General features: G+C 40.1%; 1 protein-coding gene across 1 annotated transcript in view; it reads right to left on the bottom strand.

Annotated features, from left to right (window-relative positions):
• Positions 1–18,223, bottom strand: part of LOC142144977 (calpain-13-like) — a 95,679-nt gene extending 77,456 nt beyond the window's left edge. Inside the window, 2 exon segments of the mRNA XM_075204368.1 lie at positions 6,172–6,424; positions 17,982–18,223. Of these exon segments, the coding sequence (XP_075060469.1) occupies positions 6,172–6,408 (237 nt within the window). The 5' untranslated portion in view covers positions 6,409–6,424; positions 17,982–18,223.
• Between the last annotated feature and the right edge of the window lie 305 nt (positions 18,224–18,528).

The following is an 18,528-nucleotide window of genomic DNA, read 5'->3' as shown; positions in this document are numbered from 1 at the left end:
TGTAATCATACAATTTTTGAAATATTGTAAGTTATATGTAAGATATATTTTTTTTTAATTCATGCGATATTACAACAAAGAAATAGCCCAGCATTTGTTTTAGTAAATTTTAGGGATGTCCACATGATTTATTGAGTATATATATATATATATAAATATATATATATATATATATATATATATATATATATATATATATATATATATATATATATATATCTGTGTTGTCTCACGTTGCTGATTGTCTCTCTGCCATTTCATCTTGGATGTCCTCTCTTGCCAACTCGAACTCAATCTTTTAAAAACAGAGTTAATAATATTCTCACCCACCAACAGAAGCTTCCTGTCTGACATTTCTATTTCTGTTGATAACATGACCATAAATCCCACCCCACAAGCTCGCTGCCTATTTGTAATCCTTGACTCACACCGATCCTTTGTTCCCCACATTGACTCTATATCTAAATCATGTTACATACATCTAAAGAACATTTCCAGAATACGCACAAATCTCACACAAGACACTGCAAAAACCTTAATTCATGCACTTATCATCTCCTGCATTGACTATTGCAATTCTCTCCTTACTGGTCTTCCCGTAAACAGACTCTCACCCCTACAATCTATTTTGCACCCAGCAGCTAGATTGATTTTCCTTGAAAATTGTCCTTCCTCTGCTGAGCCACTCTGTCGGTATCTACATTGGTTGCCTGTTTTTTACTGAATCCAATATAAAATTCTTCTACTAACATACAAGGACATCAAGAAAGCTGCACCAACATACATCTCCTCACTTGTCTCAAAATATCTCCCAACTTGACACCTCTGTTCTGCACAAGATCTGCGTCTCTCTTCCACTTTCATCATTTCCTCCCATTCCTGGGTTACAAGACTTTTTTCGGGCTGCACCCACTTAGTGGAATTCCCTCCCTTGCACAATAAGACTTTCCTCTGGTCTATAAACCTTCAAGCGTTCTCTGAAAACCAACCTCTTCAGGCAAGCTTATAATATTCCTCAACCACCCTCTTAACTTCACTAGGTTACCCTATTATCACCCTTTATACAATTCACACAAGACAACAACCCTCTAACCCCAGACCAACATTGCTGTGTGACTGGATCACATAGCATGCAAATCACTTTTTATCCTTTGCAATCTGGCCGGACCAATATGCTATATGTAGATTTAACCTCATGTATCTGACTCTCATTGTCCCATAGATTGTAAGCTTGCGAGCAGGGCCCTCTTACCTCTCTGTCTGTATGTATTACCCAATATTGTTTTATTACTGTTTGTCCCCAATTGTAAAGTGCTACGGAATTTGCTGGCACTACTTAAATAAATGTTGATTATGATGATATATATATAATTTAATTTTTTTCATTGTCTCAATAAAGAAATAATAAGCCGATTTTTGTTTTATTCATCTCTGTGCCCCGCACATTAGGCCAGCCCTGTCCCCACATTGTCCCTCCATTACATCAGCACTGTACCATATTCCTAACATTTGGATATCCCAGGCACAGAGCTGTATCTCCGTTATTGCTACAGCCACAACCTTGACTGTGTCATCCCCGAGGCTGGCTGCAGATTAGGGAAGTGTGTCTGTTTCTGCAGTAAGGGCACATTGTTCTATCACACTGTGTCCATGGGCACCCAGGGTCAGGAAGTGAGTCTAACGGGTTCCAGGTGATGCTTTTTTAGAATGTTTAGGAAGAAAGTTGGAGCTCAGTGCGGGAGACATCGGCAGGACAACAAGGAGTATCTATAGGGCTCTATTTATGAAACAGCGAAAAGTGGGTCATTTTGCGGGAGAGTAGCTGGTTCTCCAGGGAATTCAGGAGTCTCCCAGATAATCTGGTAGAGTAGACAAGTGTGATCATAGGACGTAACTTTATAAGCAGGCTAGTCCATTAGCTGAAACCTCTACTTATATAGCAAACAAGCATGCTGCTACACAATTAACACAACCATGCAGGTAATTGTTGCACAAGCAGTGACCTTGTACACAATGCAATATCACCCCAGCATGCAAAGGTCAAACAGGTAAAATTACATGATTACAGATGACTTTAGTATACATTATTATATTTTATATATTATATAAGCAAAGTGGCTACAAATGTCTACCTTTATCTTTACAATAACCTGTCTGTTTCATCTATTAAACACACGCCTATGCCACATAACACCCCAAATATTAGACACATCTCGCTCAGTATTATGATTTAAAGGGGGGAGAAATCATTTTCTTTGTGGCTTTATTTAAGTATAATATAACAGTTTTGCACTTTTTTAGATGTTTATTAGTTGTTCTCTGCCATCTTCTGACGTTTACAGATAAAAAGGAAACTTGTAACTTTATGTGATTTGATTGTATCATGTGACTAACACATAGACACAGATGTCGTTGTCTGCATTCATTTAGTACTAGAGAAACCTGGTAGTAACCGTCTTAAATGAAACTGAAATGTAATGACTCAATTACTTTATTAACAGAATTCAATAACTTTTTTACACACTACATTACATGTAGAAATGTTAACAATGGAGTATAATTAATAAATAACCATATTATCAATCATTAAATTTACGGAACTAAAGGATTTCTTTATACACTATAATATATGTAAAACTTCTTTCATCAAAGTTACATTGCTGAGCATTGTCCCCACAGGACACACTGATATATGTAGCTGCAAATAACTGTCACAGTTTCCAGACCACCCAGCAGGCCACATGTTCTAGGTCACTCAGCAGGGCTGCAGATAACTGACACAGTCTCCAGACCACCCAGCAGGTCACATGTTTCAGGTCTCCTGGCAGGTGCACAGGGAGAGTTTACTAACTATCACAGTTTCCAGAGCAACCAGCAGGTGCACGGGTGTATTGGCAGCTGTCATGTTTTCCAGAGGAGAATGGTAATGCATTGTTGTAAATGGCAGGTTGACATTGTGCGAAAAAAACTCTGAAACAATGCAATTGATTACAACAAAGTGAAGAGGTGGGTATTAAATATTTGGGGCCACAGTTCGGGGATATGCTCTGATTAGAAGAACAGGAGGAATAATACACAGCCATAAGTTTACTAAGTGTGTACAAACAGAGAACATAAAACGGCCTCTACAGTAGGCAGGACTGACAATCAGGCAGCCTTTAATTTCTTGCCATCAGGCACACACCGTTGTTGTTTTCCCCAGAGAAAGTAAGTATTGAGCTGAGTCAGACTAATCCTTTGTGTACATGAATATTATCTGCTGTATGTGACAAGAAAGAAAATGCAACTGAACTTTAGAACCTCTGATATAACTTGTGTACAAAAGATTAAATGAACCTAACGCGTAGATCAAGCGATTACACTACTGTACCAAGGTAACTGCACAGATCGTATTACAGAACTATGCACTAGAGCTAAACAGCTGCATATATTTTATACTATTGTCTATTATGTTTCTCGCGACCTCGATGCAAACATGTTACAATGTAATTTGAAATGAACAAATGGGCATATGGCAAATAGATTCTCCGATAGAGGGTGGAAAGTAGGACTGGATTGGGACAAAACTAAAAGTAACTCTGGCCGGTCACTTGTATATTGGAGGCAGCAATTTTCTGGCATGGACTACTATATATATAAAAATTCAGCAATAAGGGGAGAATGAGCTAATGGTCATGTTTCCATCTATTTTAAATTGCTGAAAATTGACACCCCCACCCCCAAAAAAGAATCAATTATCTCTCTAATCTTTCCAATCAATGCAAATTGTAGCGATTTCCAGCGATTTACAAAACGAGATTTAGCAGTGATGCTTTAATAAATATTTAGTTTTTCCCATTCATTTCAGTGGGGTTTCCAGTATTTGTACTACATGTCAAAGCTACATTAAAATGAATGGGCCCATTTCAATTAATGGACAAAACTGATAGGAGCTCCCCGTCATTGTTAATTGTTTCTTCCCACATCAATACAGATTTGGAGATCCCAATTGATCTAAAATCAAAGTAGGGAGTTCCCAAGAGACCCTTTCACCTCTAGCCAATCACAAGAGACCAGTGTGGAAACCATTTGTGATTGGCTGGCTGCGATGGGGAGTCCTGGGTAGCCCTTGTTTTGGTAATTTTGCGCCAGGCAGCATCAGTGAGTTGATACAAAAATGAAGTATTGGTATCCATTAATGTGGGTAAAAAATGTTTTTAAAACAGATAACATTTATTTCAAAAATTTGAAACAAATATTTGAAAATCCTTAGTCATTAAGAATTTTTTTTTTAATGATTTTAGTCTGTCGTCACCATTTTGAGATGGCGAAAAATAAAAGGTTGTTTCAGTGGTACAAGTTAATACTTGCTAAATATGCAAAGGCTTATTTAGCAAGCATTACCCAGCAGAGAATGGAGGGTGGTGTTACACACCCTGCTGATTGCAGGTAATCATATATAGGAGGGTATAGCAGTGATTGTCGCACTGAGCTTAAGTGACCTGGATCCTGACCACTAGGCACTGCTTGCTGGAGGAAGCTTTTCTAGTCTGTAGCCCAATTAGTGTGTGTCTATCATTAAAATTAAAACTTTAATTTAGGAAGTATTCATTCTGACATTGCATTTAATCTTCCCTTCCTGCTCGTTACGCCATCTGGTACAATGTCAAAGTTCTTTCTAAATCTAAACTCTCCACTAGTTGGCCAGTTGCCAAGTTCTTGTCATTATAACATTTTAAATTTAAATATTAATGCATCATAGACAAAGAGATGCTTCAGTACATTTGGAAGGTATCACTGTGTAAGGTGTCACTAAGCAAGAATTTACAAACGCCATGATTGTGAAAACTGGCATTTAACCAACATAACTAAATTTAGAGTCCAGTAGTAGTTATTTGCAAATGCAAACACAAGTCAAAAACAATGTATACACTGGTATTGCTACATGTTACTAGCCATGAATATACATTGGCATTATTATAAGGTACTCATAAATAGTCGCTATCTGCCTTATTCACAGACACCTGGGGTGACAGCTGTATGGTACATATTGATTTTGGTTGTGCATTTACCCTGTTTTGCAATATTTGTCTGTATATCGTGCAGCTCTTGATCAGTCACACAGAATACTCAGAAAAGGAGACGTTTGCCAACAAAGAGGAACGTTGAACAAAATAAACAATTTGTATATTTTCTAAACTGAATTGGTTACATTACTAAGGACATGCCGTACAGCAGTGCTGGGCAGCAGATGGCCCAAGAGCCAAAGTGGCCCTCTGTGACTTCACCTGTGGCCCTCGGCTCCTTCCTGCTTTAATGTCAGATTTGTTTTTTATAGCGTGTAAGACTTGTGTAAAATGCTGCTGATATGTTATTACAGATAAGTGTCTCTTTCTTTAATTAAATGTATCGTTTTAACTTATTGCTAAGATGAAGGGTAATGTGCGGCCCCTATCCCTGCCTAACACTTCTACTCCAAACTGTTTTTGCTCTATAAACTATTTGGTGTAAATAATTAAAGGGATGGCAAGGATCATTTAAAGTGCAAACGACCAAACATGTGCAATTTTGTGGCAGCATGTGCCTATCGTCATCGTCAGTTATTTATATAGCGCCACTAATTCCGCAGCGCTGTACAGAGAACTCACATCAGTCCCTGCCCCATTGGAGCTTACAGTCTAAATTCCCTAACATACACACACACACACACACACAGACTAAGGTCAATTTAATAGCAGCCAATTAAGCTACCAATATGTTTTTGGAGTGTGGGAGGAAACCGGAGCACCCGGAGGAAACCCACGCAAACATGGGGAGAACATACAAACTCCTCACAGATATGGTCGGGAATTGAACTCATGACCCCAGTGCTGTGAGGCAGAAGTGCTGACCACTGAGCCACCGTGCTGCCGATGGTTGCATGAATGCATGCATTTTTATGGGGAGGTGCATGGATTTTGGGGCCTAAAAGGTGGCATCTGCAGGGCGGAATAATGTAGAAACCTCTGATAGGAGCAGCTGGTTGGACTGGGACATTTTTTGTGAATGTTCCTAGTAATGCATGGAAATGTTGATTTTGACACGCTTATCCATACTGAGAGCACAGTTGTCTTAGTATTCTTAACAGAGGTATATTTTATTTAACGGTATATACATTGTTGTAAAGAAAAGCTAGGGTAGTATATAACCTACCGTCGGCCTTTTCCATTTGATGCTGAGCAGTTTATCCTTAGACAGCAGATGATCTCCGATAGAATACAGGTTCGCTGGGAAGATGTCATCCTCAAACAGCTGCTTCCTGTTGATGCACAATTCCCGAATGCTGAGGAAATCTTGATTCTTGAACTTATTCGGGTTCTCCACAGTCCCAGACTTTTTCTGAGATTGCTGCCCCTCCGCCACCTTCTGGTACACCCCAGGGATCGGCATGATTGCTCAACGCTGTCTAGGAAAGGAAATATAAGCATAACTTTATAAACATAATAAGCTGCAAGGGAATCAGAAATTTATTTTGCAAACTGAAAGTTGTGTGTTTACCGTAGATCAGGGCACTTCACTTTGCAATTTAGGTCAATTTGTTTAAATAAATCTTTCTAATTTAAATAAAATCATTCCGCAAACATGTAGAAATAGACAGGTCAGCTTACTTAACTGTTGTTTTTAATATAATAGCATGCTTATTTCTAAAGGCTGAAACAGAAAATTTGCAGCGTTGTTTTTAGCAGCAGGTCAGCAGTCAGCAAAAAAAATAAGAAACATTTTTGTTTGTCAGTAAAACAATTATTAATCAGAAAAAATATGTAAACTTAGTAACACTACCAGGTTACTCTGCACTTGTGGGTTATATTTTAGTGGTGTTGTAATTCTTATATCTCCAATCTGTCCAGGAGACCACACATGTTCGGTTACTGAATCCCAGTTTTGGCTATACAAACTTAGCCTCATTAAGAGTTAAGAGCAAATATTTAAATTAATTGTTTTCCATGCAGGGAAATACTGGCTGTTTTGCAGGTAGCACACAGATAGTCTGCAGCTTCATTTTTACACTGCAATTTAGAGTTAAGCTAGACACAACTCTAAATGTGTCCTCACATTTTAATTCCACCCCACTTGCAGCTCAAGTTGCAAAATTTCACATTTTCCCTGGATTTTCTCCTAACCTGAGATGCGTCCCTGTGTGTGTAAATTTATCACATAACTGGTCATCCATAACTCATAATACTTATTTCCCCATAGTGTAAACTCCTGTTCCCCAATTAAACAGGACAAGCTGTAATAAGGTCCCTATAATTATTTTACCTTATTTGGGGCCTAAAACAAATTATTGGTTTTACAACATGAGCAAACCTCTGACCGCATGGGTGTTCCAGTTTTTATTTCATACGATTGGGAACCCTGTACATTTGCTGATGGGTGTCAGTGATCCTCTAAGATTCCCCAGTGGATCAGATTTGGAATGGACAAGATGGTCAGCTTGTTGGCCACATACATGATGACATTTGTCTGATTTGACATGGACGTCATCTGAGCCTGTTTGACCACTTTTAGACCCTTTGCTGATAATTACATTTTAGCATTTGTTGATGTTATGTAATAATATGTCAGTAAAATTGGTGCTTTTTACTTTATTTTCTTAAAACATGTTTTCAAAGTTGACAATCCTGATGGAGGCCTCAGAGTGACCCACTTTGGGACCCTGGACAAACCACTTTATTTACCCGTGCAACCGAAATTTGACCTCAAAAAGTGATGAGTCTCTTTCTTGCAGTTTGGCTCACAGAATGAGTACCGACATTGGGTTTTATTTTCCGTTAATGGACACACTATAACAAAAAGGTCTGACCCATTCCGTCACCCCCTCGTCCACTGCGTTTTCAACATCTGTCAGCAACTTTGTCGCCACTGGTTCCTGGTACTTGTGACACTTGGTCAAACTAGCTACTCACTGACTATAAATGTCAACTGCACACCAATTCCGCGCCCCTAGTTGTAGGACGGTAATCGCTGCCACCAACAACCTCCTGCATCTGGAACTCTCAGGGTTCCTTAGAATTCTGTAGACTGCACAGAGAGCTTTCATGTCTGCCTCTCTCTTGTTTCCATTCTCGGGACCAAAGAGCGACAATCTAACTGGGCCCTACTCGGAATCCCAGTTGACCGCCCCACTCTACACCATCTTCTGCCTTCATCAAGAGGAAGAAGAAGAGTAGGAGGTACAAGTAGCGCTTTGTTCGAAAGTATCGTATTCACTTTTACATCATCATCACCATTTATTATATAGCGCCACTGATTCCGCAGCGCTGTACAGGGAACTCCCTCACATCAGTCCCTGCCCCATTGGAGCTTACAGCCTAAATCCCCTAACACACACAGACACAGACCGAGAGACACTATGGGCAATTTAATAGCAGCCAATTAACCTACCAGTATGCTTTTGGAGTGTGGAAGGAAACCGGAGGACCTGGAACAAACCCAGGCAAACACGGGGGGGACGGACGGGGGGGGGGACATACAAACTCAACACAGATAAGGCCATGTTGTGAATTGAACTCATGACCCCAGTGTTGTGAGGCAGAAGTGCTAACCACTGAGCCACCGTGCTGCCCACACGGGTATAGTGTGTACTTCTGAACTGAGGGGTCCCAGAGATGGCACCCACACATTTCTGCTATATGGGGAGACTGGTAAATGAAAGTTTTACTTTGTGGGTGGACGTATCCTTTAAAAATGCAGAAAAAATAACAAAGATTAATAACTTACTAAGTTTGTTGCAACTGAAATAAAAATGGAGAAACTTGTTTCTATCCAATTATCAGTGAGTCGAAGATTTTATGAAGCATATTATCAGTTGTGCTGTTATATGTTTCTCGGTGCATGTAAACAACCTGATTTCCCGTGTAAGCAGCAGGAGCCAAATTTACCGGCTGTTCCGCAGTTTCCAAGTTTCCATTTACTGGCTTTTATCTCTGCATCTGTTTTTCATGAACTGGGTTGGCTTTTCTTCATGCAAGTATAATAATTAAAGGTAATTAGCCTTTAAAAATCAGAATCAAGGTCAGACAGGGCCCTTTCCAACTTTTTCCTACTAATGCTTTGACAAATAGTCACTTTCTTTCCTTGTACATGTTTCCTGAAAGTGGTTTGTTGTTTTTTGTTCCGGCATTTTAGCTGTATATTTATACCTCTGGTTGTTTTGTTGACAAGACAGAAAATGTACAGACCACTCAGACTCTCTTGTTCCAGCTCAGTAAGAGAGATCCCGTAGTTCAGGGACAAAAACAAATGCACTCCAAAGTCAAGTGGAAAGTATAGAAAATCCTTCTTTAATACACAGAATCCACATTAAAAGCAGCTGTAGCGCCCCCTGTTGGCTAGACATAGATGACATGGAGAATGAACCGGACACTTGGTTTAGGGAGAGGAGGACACATGCTCAGGAGTTAGCTAATGAGAAGAGTTACGATGGTTGAGTTGAGCTGAATGGTATCAAGTTCAGAGTTTCAAGGGGTGTAGTACCTATTAACAGTACTGACTACCCCGACACAGAACAGAACGACATGAGGATTCCGAATGAAGACTACACCGACCTGTGAAAAAACCTACTTACCGGAATGCAGTAGACTTCACATCACGACTCCCTGTGTTGCCGGCTTGAGAAGATGACGTCATCAGGAAACGTGACTTGGCTTAAAGCGGCGATGGATGGACCCACCTGTCATTTATGTAAAGTAAGTACTGTTTTAGGGCTTAAGGTTAGGGTTAGAGTTAGTTAACCCTAATCTCCCTAACCCCTAAAACAGTACTTACTTTACATAAATGACAGACGGGTCCGTCCATCGCCGCTTTAAGCCAAGTCGCTGTTGCTGATGACGTAATTTTCACCAGCCGGCAAGACAGGGAGTCGTGATGTGAAGTCTTCTGCATTCTGGTAAGTAGGTTTTTTCACCGGTCGGTGTAGTCTTCATTTGGAATCCACATGTTGTTCTGTTCTGTGTCGGGGTAGTCAGTATTGTGAAACTGACTATCACTGGTTTCAAGGTCTAAGAGTGTTGAGGTGGAGGAATAGGAACATGTGAGGATGGGAACATGTGAGGGATGGAACATGTGAGGGATGGAACATGTGAGGCATAGGAACACGTGAGGATCGGAACATGTGAGGGATGGGAACATGTGAGGCACAGGGACATGTGAGGGATAGGAACACGTGAGGATCGGAATATGTGATGGATGGGAACATGTGAGGCACAGGGACATGTGAGGAATAGGAACACATGAGGATTGGAACATGTGAGGGATGGGAACATGTAAGGCACAGGAACATGTGAGGGATAGGAACATGTAAGGCACAGGAACATGTGAGGGATAGGAACATGTTAGAGATAGGAACATTTGAGAGTTGGGAGCATATAAAGCACAGGGACATGTGAGGGGTGAGAACATGTGAGACATATGAACATGTGATGTTCAGAAGTCAGGAAGAGTGCGCTTGATAATAAATCTAATGAGGTGAGTATCTGGGACCATCCGATCTAACGAGAGACTTACAGAGAGGAGTTCTAGAGGAATTAGGAGGAAATAGAGATCAGTCACCATAAAGAGTGTTAGTTCTTCAACCTCCTTCAGTGATTTTTCTTTGACCATTATTAATGAATTTATTGTAGTGATTATCCTACAAAGTACTAATGCAAACAAGTTCTGTGAGCTGCTTTGTGTTTTGATGTGAAACTATAAATAAATACTGTAAATACATATAATTTATTTATATATCATTTGACCAAAGGCATCACCGGGTAGGTGTCAGGAAAATCGCCCTATCCCAATATACATCCCAGTCACCTAAACTGCCCTTAGTAAGATGTAAACATAACTACTAGTCCCTCCACACATCCTAATCACTCACCATAGAACACGTGGTGGACAAAAGGCGCTGGAAGTCTCAAGACAAATTACAAGTGACAAAACGTACTGGTTCTGAATATCAAATTGTTACATTTGATGCCTCGGCAGCCCCCCAAGGAACGACATCTAACGGATGCTGATATATATATATATAAATGTTTATCATGTAACAAAAAGGGAAACTACTATAATAGCATCTATAGGAAAATTTAATCTAGGGCCTGAAAATAGGGGGCTCATTACCCAAATCAGAGCCAAAAACTTTAGTTTGGTGAATGCTATGTTAGTGCTGTCAGAGTTTATCATATATCAGATGTTTAACGCATCGTTTTAAAATTGAACTTAATGAAATGAAAACTAGGGAAACCCTTCCAAAATGGAAGATTTTACTTTTTGATCTAAGTTTTTTAATAGGTTAGATATGCCACAAATGTATAACCTGGAACACATCCCAGAAACTGACCATTAACTACATAGTATTTAGTTTTAGCCCTCTGCGTTCGGCTAATGACCGTCGCCTCTCCTCCCCCCTGGTTACCTCCTCCCATGCTCGCATCCAAGACTTCTCCCGCGCTGCCCCCCTCCACTGGAACCAGCTCCCCCACTCCATCAGAACATCCCCCAACTTGTCCAGCTTCAAACGGGCCTTAAAAACCCACCTCTTCCTCAAAGCCTTCAAGTCCCCCTCCTAACTGACATCCTTCCAACCTCCCACCTCCCGCCCTCCCTATCCTGCCCTCCTCCTGCCTCCCTCCTCGTCATTCTCCTCTCCCCCCTCTCCCTCTCTGCGTTCTCCCCCTTTCCTCCTCCTACCCTTGTGTCTCTGTCGGTCCTACCCTCCCCTTAAATTGTACGCTCCTTTGAGCAGGGCCTCCTCTCCTCCTGTTCTCCACCACCTTAACTCTGCTCTCCAGCTCCTTGTCTCCTCTGTGAGGTCCTCCTGCCCTTCTGCCCCTCTAGCTACACCGCTGGGGGCTCTCACCTCTCATCTAGCTGTACATTGAGCTTCCGAGTTACTGTGCATTTTGTTAACTGTTCCGTGCTGTCTCTCCCTGTATCGTGTTTCTGTCTGTCCCTGTACGGCGCTACGGATACATAGTGGCGCCTTATAAATAAAAATGAATAATAATAATAATAATAGTTTTGTTTATGTTCTAAGGTTTGTCCAGGCAAGAAATGTGTCTTATTGTGTTCTAAGTGGGATAGGACAGAAGAACGCCATGGGGAAGATAGACCAGGGGCCTGATTCATTAAGGATCTTAACTTAAGAAGCATCTTATTTCAGTCTCCTGGACAAAACCATATTACAACGCAAGGGGTGCAAATTAGTTTAGGGAAGTGTGGCCATCAGACTAAACGTAGTTAAAATCATGCAGGTGAGTGACTTGCCAAAGATCCTATTATCTGTGGATGCCTGTAGTTTCAGCCAATCGGAGCAGGAAGGGGTTGGGACTTATACACAGTTATAAGTCAGTTCAGTCTGGTAAAAGTTCTTCATGCTTCCGGATTCCTCCTGCCCTCCCTACAAGTTTTATGGGCAAGTCTTTTTTATGAGTTGTTGCAGTGTAGGAGAGCAGTGCAGTCTTTAACTGTGCATATGGTGCTCGGTTGATCTTGTCATAGGTCACTACCCATCTGTGGTTATGGTGTCATACCATGGTTGGTCCGACTGTGAACATTGTTTAGAAGACAAGGGTGGTTTACAAAAGAGTCGTCTAGGGGGCTAAGACATGCCTCCGAATTATCCAGATTTAGGTGGGACAGTCCTGATTTGAGGGCTCTCCCAGCTTTGTCCTGAGGGTGGGAAATTTGGGAGATATGTGTCGTAGATAGAGTTCTGCAAATGGTGTTTGGATGGGGTGAACACGCCCCCATTGCAACATGGCCACGCCCTGTCCCGCTGTCGAAACGACAGATAGCGAGGGCTTTGCTACAAAGCGCAGAGATATTAGATCATTTTATTATACATTTAATACATTTTGAAATTGAACTCTTGGATCTAAAGCTTTTCGCACTTTCACTGCACAATTTATTTCTAATCAAAATAAACAAGATTAAAACTAACAGAGCCTGAAGATGAGGTCTGACAAGAATCCCATTCCTGGTGGTTTAATTGCATTATATAGTACATTAAAATCAATGTACTTAGTCTGCTGTGACAAAAATCAATGTTTAAAAAGTTGTTCAGCTTCCAGTGTGAATCATTGAGTGAAGACTTAAGAGTTTAGCCAGGTCAGGAATATTAAAAGAAAAGGAAGGAAAAATATTGAACTAAGGATTGATATTATTTTTTATAATTTTGGAGATTTTCATTACAGGTGCTAGGGGTAGATTTATCAATCCTTCTAAAAAGGCAAAAGTGGAGATGTTGCCCATAGCAACCAATCAGATTCTAGCTGTTTTCTTGAATGCACTAGATAAATGATAGCATGAATCTGGTTGGTTGCTATAGGCAACACCTCCACTTTGGCTTTGTAGAAGGTTTGTTAAATCTCAATGTCATATACAAGGGACGTTTTAAGAATATTCTAAAGGATTGTTGGTGGTAATTAAATTTTCCATATCGAATTTTGTCCAACCTTTGTGAAAATCTGGTCGTACTCTGCAAAGTGACCCGACCACAAGGTCTAAAACGTTTTAATTCGCAATCAGAATCGCAGAATGTATGGGCACCATAAGTCTTCTCAAAATGTAACTTTCAGGGTTATTTATTATTGTTTTTTTAATCTAAACTACAAATACTTGCTAGCTTTATTTTTTACCCTGATGTTAAAAGTTGATCTAGGACATGCCCTACTCCAACTATAAATCTGTCCTCACATTTAAAATTTACCCCCCCTCCTCCAATGCAACATGGATTTGCCCAAAGTTACTACTTTTTTAAGCTTTGCTCTCCTTAATGACTCAGGGCCTTGCTGTTTTCAGAATTTACAGAGGGAGATTCAATTCCCCACGTTGTTCTAAAGAACAATGCGGGCCACACACAATTGCCATTACTACGGCGTTTTCAACACTGATTTTTGCTCGTAGCTCTGTGAGCCGCGAGCAAAAAGCCATGTTAAAATTGCCGTAGTAACAGTAATAATAACGCGCGCCCTGCGTAATTCTTTAGAACAACGCAGGGAATTGAATGTGCCCCATAGTGTATTAGTTGGGATGGTGTCTTCAAATCACTCCTTGTCAATCACCGAAAAACAGCAGTCATTAGGAATAATGTAAAATGCTTTACAATTTATTGTTAGAAAAATTAGAAATAAAAAAAAATTGCAAATCTTTTTATTCATGATTAAAGTATTAAGAATTTTTCATTTGTTTTATAAATATTTTTTTTTTGCCTTTTGATGGAACTTTATATTGCACATATACATTGTATGTATCCTGCAGTATGTTCTGTCTCTCTACATACGGCTAGTAACGTTTTGCCAGAGAGTACTTATACCAGGATTCAAATGGAAATGTATTTTGATATTGGCTTGTATGTGGGAGAGGTGTGAGGGGCTTCATCATCATCATCATTACCACTTATTTATATAGCGCCACTAATTCCGCAGCGCTGTACGAAAACTCACTCACATCAGTCCCTGCCCCATTGGAGCTTACAATCTAAATCCCCTAACACACACACACACAGACAAAGAGAGAGAAACTAGGGTCAATTTTTAATAGCAGCCAATTAACCTACCAGTATGTTTTTGGAGTGTGGGAGGAAACCGGAGCACCCGGAGGAAACCCACGCAAACACGGGGAGAACATACAAACTCCTCACAGATAAGGCCATGGCTGGGAATTGAACTCATGACCCCAGTGCTGTGAGCCAGAACTGCTAACCACTGAGCCACTGTGCTGCCTATGTGGAGGAGGTGTGAGGGACATGTGGAGAAGTGTCAGGGTCATGTGGGGAAGGTGTTAGGGGCAAGTTGGAGAGGTGAAAGGGGCATGTGGGGTGGTCTGAGTAGCATGTTCGGGAATGTGGGGTGGTCTGAGTACCATGTGATGTGATTTTGGAGCAAGTGAAGGACATGTGGGGGTATTTTAGCATGAGTGATGTGGGGGTTGAGGCTGTTTTATCATTCTTCGAATTTAGAGTTATGTGTGGCCCTTTGGATGGTTGAAGGGCCACAAATGCAGCCTGTGAAGTGTATTGGATTGCCCATCACTGGTCTATCTAGTGACTTATACAATGTTAGTACTATGTATGACATGTACTTGTCCCTCTTTTTATGCATCCCAGGATTGTATTCACCTTTGCAGTCCCTTCCTGGCTACTCTGCTAATTCTCCTAACTGACAGATTCACACATCACACATTGCATAAAATACACATTTCTTCAATTGCTGTTATATTGACCCTCTTAATAAAATTTGCTGCATGAAAAAAAAAATTTCCCCCATATTCATAAAATATTTCACTGGACACAAAAGACTTATATAGGGGGAATATTTTTTTAACACTACGTTAGTTGATTTTAACGCTGTTTTCACTCATTATGGAGCTGATTAACTTTACACGATATTAATTTTTAACGCACCTTTTTTTTTGCTCATATGGTCGCGGACAAGTAGAAGATCTATTGTAAGTATAGGGTGGGCGGGAGGCATCTGCTTTAAAAGCTATTCAATTGTTATTTAACGCAGCGCAATAAACTGGCCAATCTGCAGTTTTATTTCGCACCTCTTTGGGCTGTGCTAAAAATTTAAAAGTGTTTTAAAATATAAAAAAACATCTAATAAAGGTATAAAAGTGAAATAAGTCGTTTCTTATTATTTATGAGGTGGAAATATAGTTCAAAAAAGCATGTTAAAAAAAAATTAAGTTTGCTTATTCCCACTTTGAAAAATAGCTTATTGGTGCAGTCCTTTATTTTTAAATAGAACAGACACTTGTATTTATTTTCTAATCACTGGTGTTGACAGTGGGGAAGAAGAGCATTTTGGAGAAAGAGCTGTTGGCTGAGAGATTTATTTTGGCAAAACAACATTATCCTGCATTTTGCTTGAAGTGATTTCTACTGGATTATCGACTATTTCCAAGGACACGTATCGCATTGTTTGTTTTGTGTTGTTTGTCATGTAATTAGCTAAAATTACCTATAAATTAGTCACGTCAACCAAAGTAATATCCTAGTAAACTAGTGCTTCTCACAGGCCCATTCGTCCCCTGCACAAACTGGCCTGACTCCTACATTTTTTGGTGTAGAGAAATAGTTAATAGTTTAGTTTACTTTAATTACCCTTTATTTAATAGTTTAGTGTCTCTTTTCCAATGGAGCCATTCATGGACACAGTGTGGATGTACATGTATGATGCATGTATGGAGGAGACTGCTTTGGATGCAATGCAAAGCGATGCAAATGTGGGAGTGGCTGGAGAGAATGTTGTTCCATGTGGTATGAATGTGAGTATGGAAGAGATGTTATGTATAGCTATATCATACTTGTCAACTCTCCCTGAATGTCAGGGAGACTCCCTGAATGTCAGGGAGACTCTCTGAAATAGGGGTGATCTCCCTCACTCCCTGAAGAGTCTGGCATTCTCCCTGATGCTGAGCCAGTACAAGACGTGTTTGGCTTCGCCATCTGTGGCATGATGACACACTTAAGAAATTGTGTCCTATGTCCATGTATTGATGTCTATGGAGGTGGCCATTTTCATGGAGACCAAGATTTAATCAAAGACTGACAGGTAAGACAACATGACTTCAGTAATGGAGACAGAAATGTAAAAGACACACCAGTCTCTAGAGATTCATTAGCTGCTTTTCTTTAACGCATAGTTGCCTACTCTCCCGGAATGTCCGAGAGACTACCGCATTTCTGGGAGACCTCCCTGGAGAGCAGGGCAACCTCCCGGTTATTGCCCCCGCAATAGATAAGTGGCAGGGCTTAATGAAGAAAATATCGCATCATCTTAGCCCGCTCCCTGCTACAATTGGCCAAAATTGTGACAATCGTTTAAGGGGCCGGGCCAAAATGATACATTTCATCAAGCCCCACCCCTGCACGCCCACCTCCCCCAGGTCCTCACTGAAGCCTAAGAGGAAAAATTGGCAAGTATGTGCTATATATAGGTATATATGTATGTAGGGTGTTATGTATTTGTAAAAGTGGGTATGTATGTATGTATGTACTAATGTGTATGAACTAGCGTTTTGCATTAAAATTTAGTTTTAAACACAAATGCAGTATGTATTTATTAAAATAGTATTGTGTATTGTAATGCTCATGCATGCCAATTCAATGCAATGCAGAAAACTCACCAACCCAGATGCTATGCAGTCACCAAACCAGCCAACAGCTGTCAGCAAATGACAGTTTGCTGGTGGCAGCGTTATTTTTTATATTCAAGATGGCCGCGTTAAACCCTCCTCTCCCCTCCCCTAAAAACTCGCTTTGAGCAATTGTTAGTGCGCTGGGGCGGCATTAAAAGATTTCAAATTGATTTGCACGATTTTTTACGCGGCGTTACATAAAAACTGTTACGCCAATGGGTCAAAACCCGCTCGGGAATTATTACTTTTTTACGCGGCTCAAACAGAAAAAAACCCGAGGTCAATTGAATTCCCCCCATATTTGCAGAAAATCAAATTGATGTGTTCATCTCTAAACATAATATAACATGTTGCACTGACATAGTGTAATCATTTTAGAAATGACAAAACATTTCATTCATTTTAGTCTCCTCAATACCTGTCCACAGCACATTTCACATTGACCTTCTTTATGGTATAACCTATATGCGTCTTAGTAACGTAAACACAATATACTGCATTGTAAATACAACACCAATACATTAAATTAACCAAAACCAGCATATCATGGAATAAAACAATAATCAGTCATTGTATATTGTATACTATATTGTATTATATATACTACTATACTAAATATAATATTTCCCCTCCATGTGACACGGTCCAGTCGTAATGCTCTCTGGAATCACATGACAATTAGACAATGGGAAATTAGGAAATCCCTGCGACTGCCAATATTGTATAATCAAATGTTTGATATTTATAGAGCCAGTTACTCTGTAACAGAACATTCTATAGAATATTACAGAGTATCCTATGAACACATTTGAATTGTAGAAGGAAAAACATTTTACCTGAAGACCAAACCAGATCAGGTTCTGATCGTCGTTCTCCAGGTCTATTGAGAAAAAATCTTGGGAGTTTTTTACTGTATTTCCTAGATCTTGCTTCAACTTCTTCTTATAAGTCTGCAGTCCCCGTCCTCGCCTTAGTTAAACATTGGCTTGATGAATCTATATTTATGTGTTTATTTGGCAATGATTATAGACTTGTATTTCAGTGTTGCAGGCAGGCAGGTGCGTGGAGATCCTGACACTTCCCCATGTACAACTGAGGTGTACGTTCTACCTGTGTTTACCTGCTATTGTTAGGCAAATGTGCTGCATGAGGAATACGTCATTTCAGGAAGTCATCGGCCAGTGCGATAATGTTACCTACTACCAGCCTCTACGGCTTCATTTTCATATAGTCATTTAATGCAGAGGAACAGCCAAATTTGCTTTATACCATTGTGATATTAACGGAAAAAAACTCCACAGTGCAGACTTTCAGGGCCTGAGTCATTAAGGAAAGCAAAGCATAAAACAGTAGTAATTTTGCACCTGGGCAAAAATATATTGC

The sequence above is a fragment of the Mixophyes fleayi genome, chromosome 3 (genome assembly GCF_038048845.1).
Source record: "Mixophyes fleayi isolate aMixFle1 chromosome 3, aMixFle1.hap1, whole genome shotgun sequence".
NCBI lineage: Eukaryota > Metazoa > Chordata > Amphibia > Anura > Limnodynastidae > Mixophyes > Mixophyes fleayi.
This window is presented reverse-complemented; position numbering and strand designations above follow the sequence as displayed.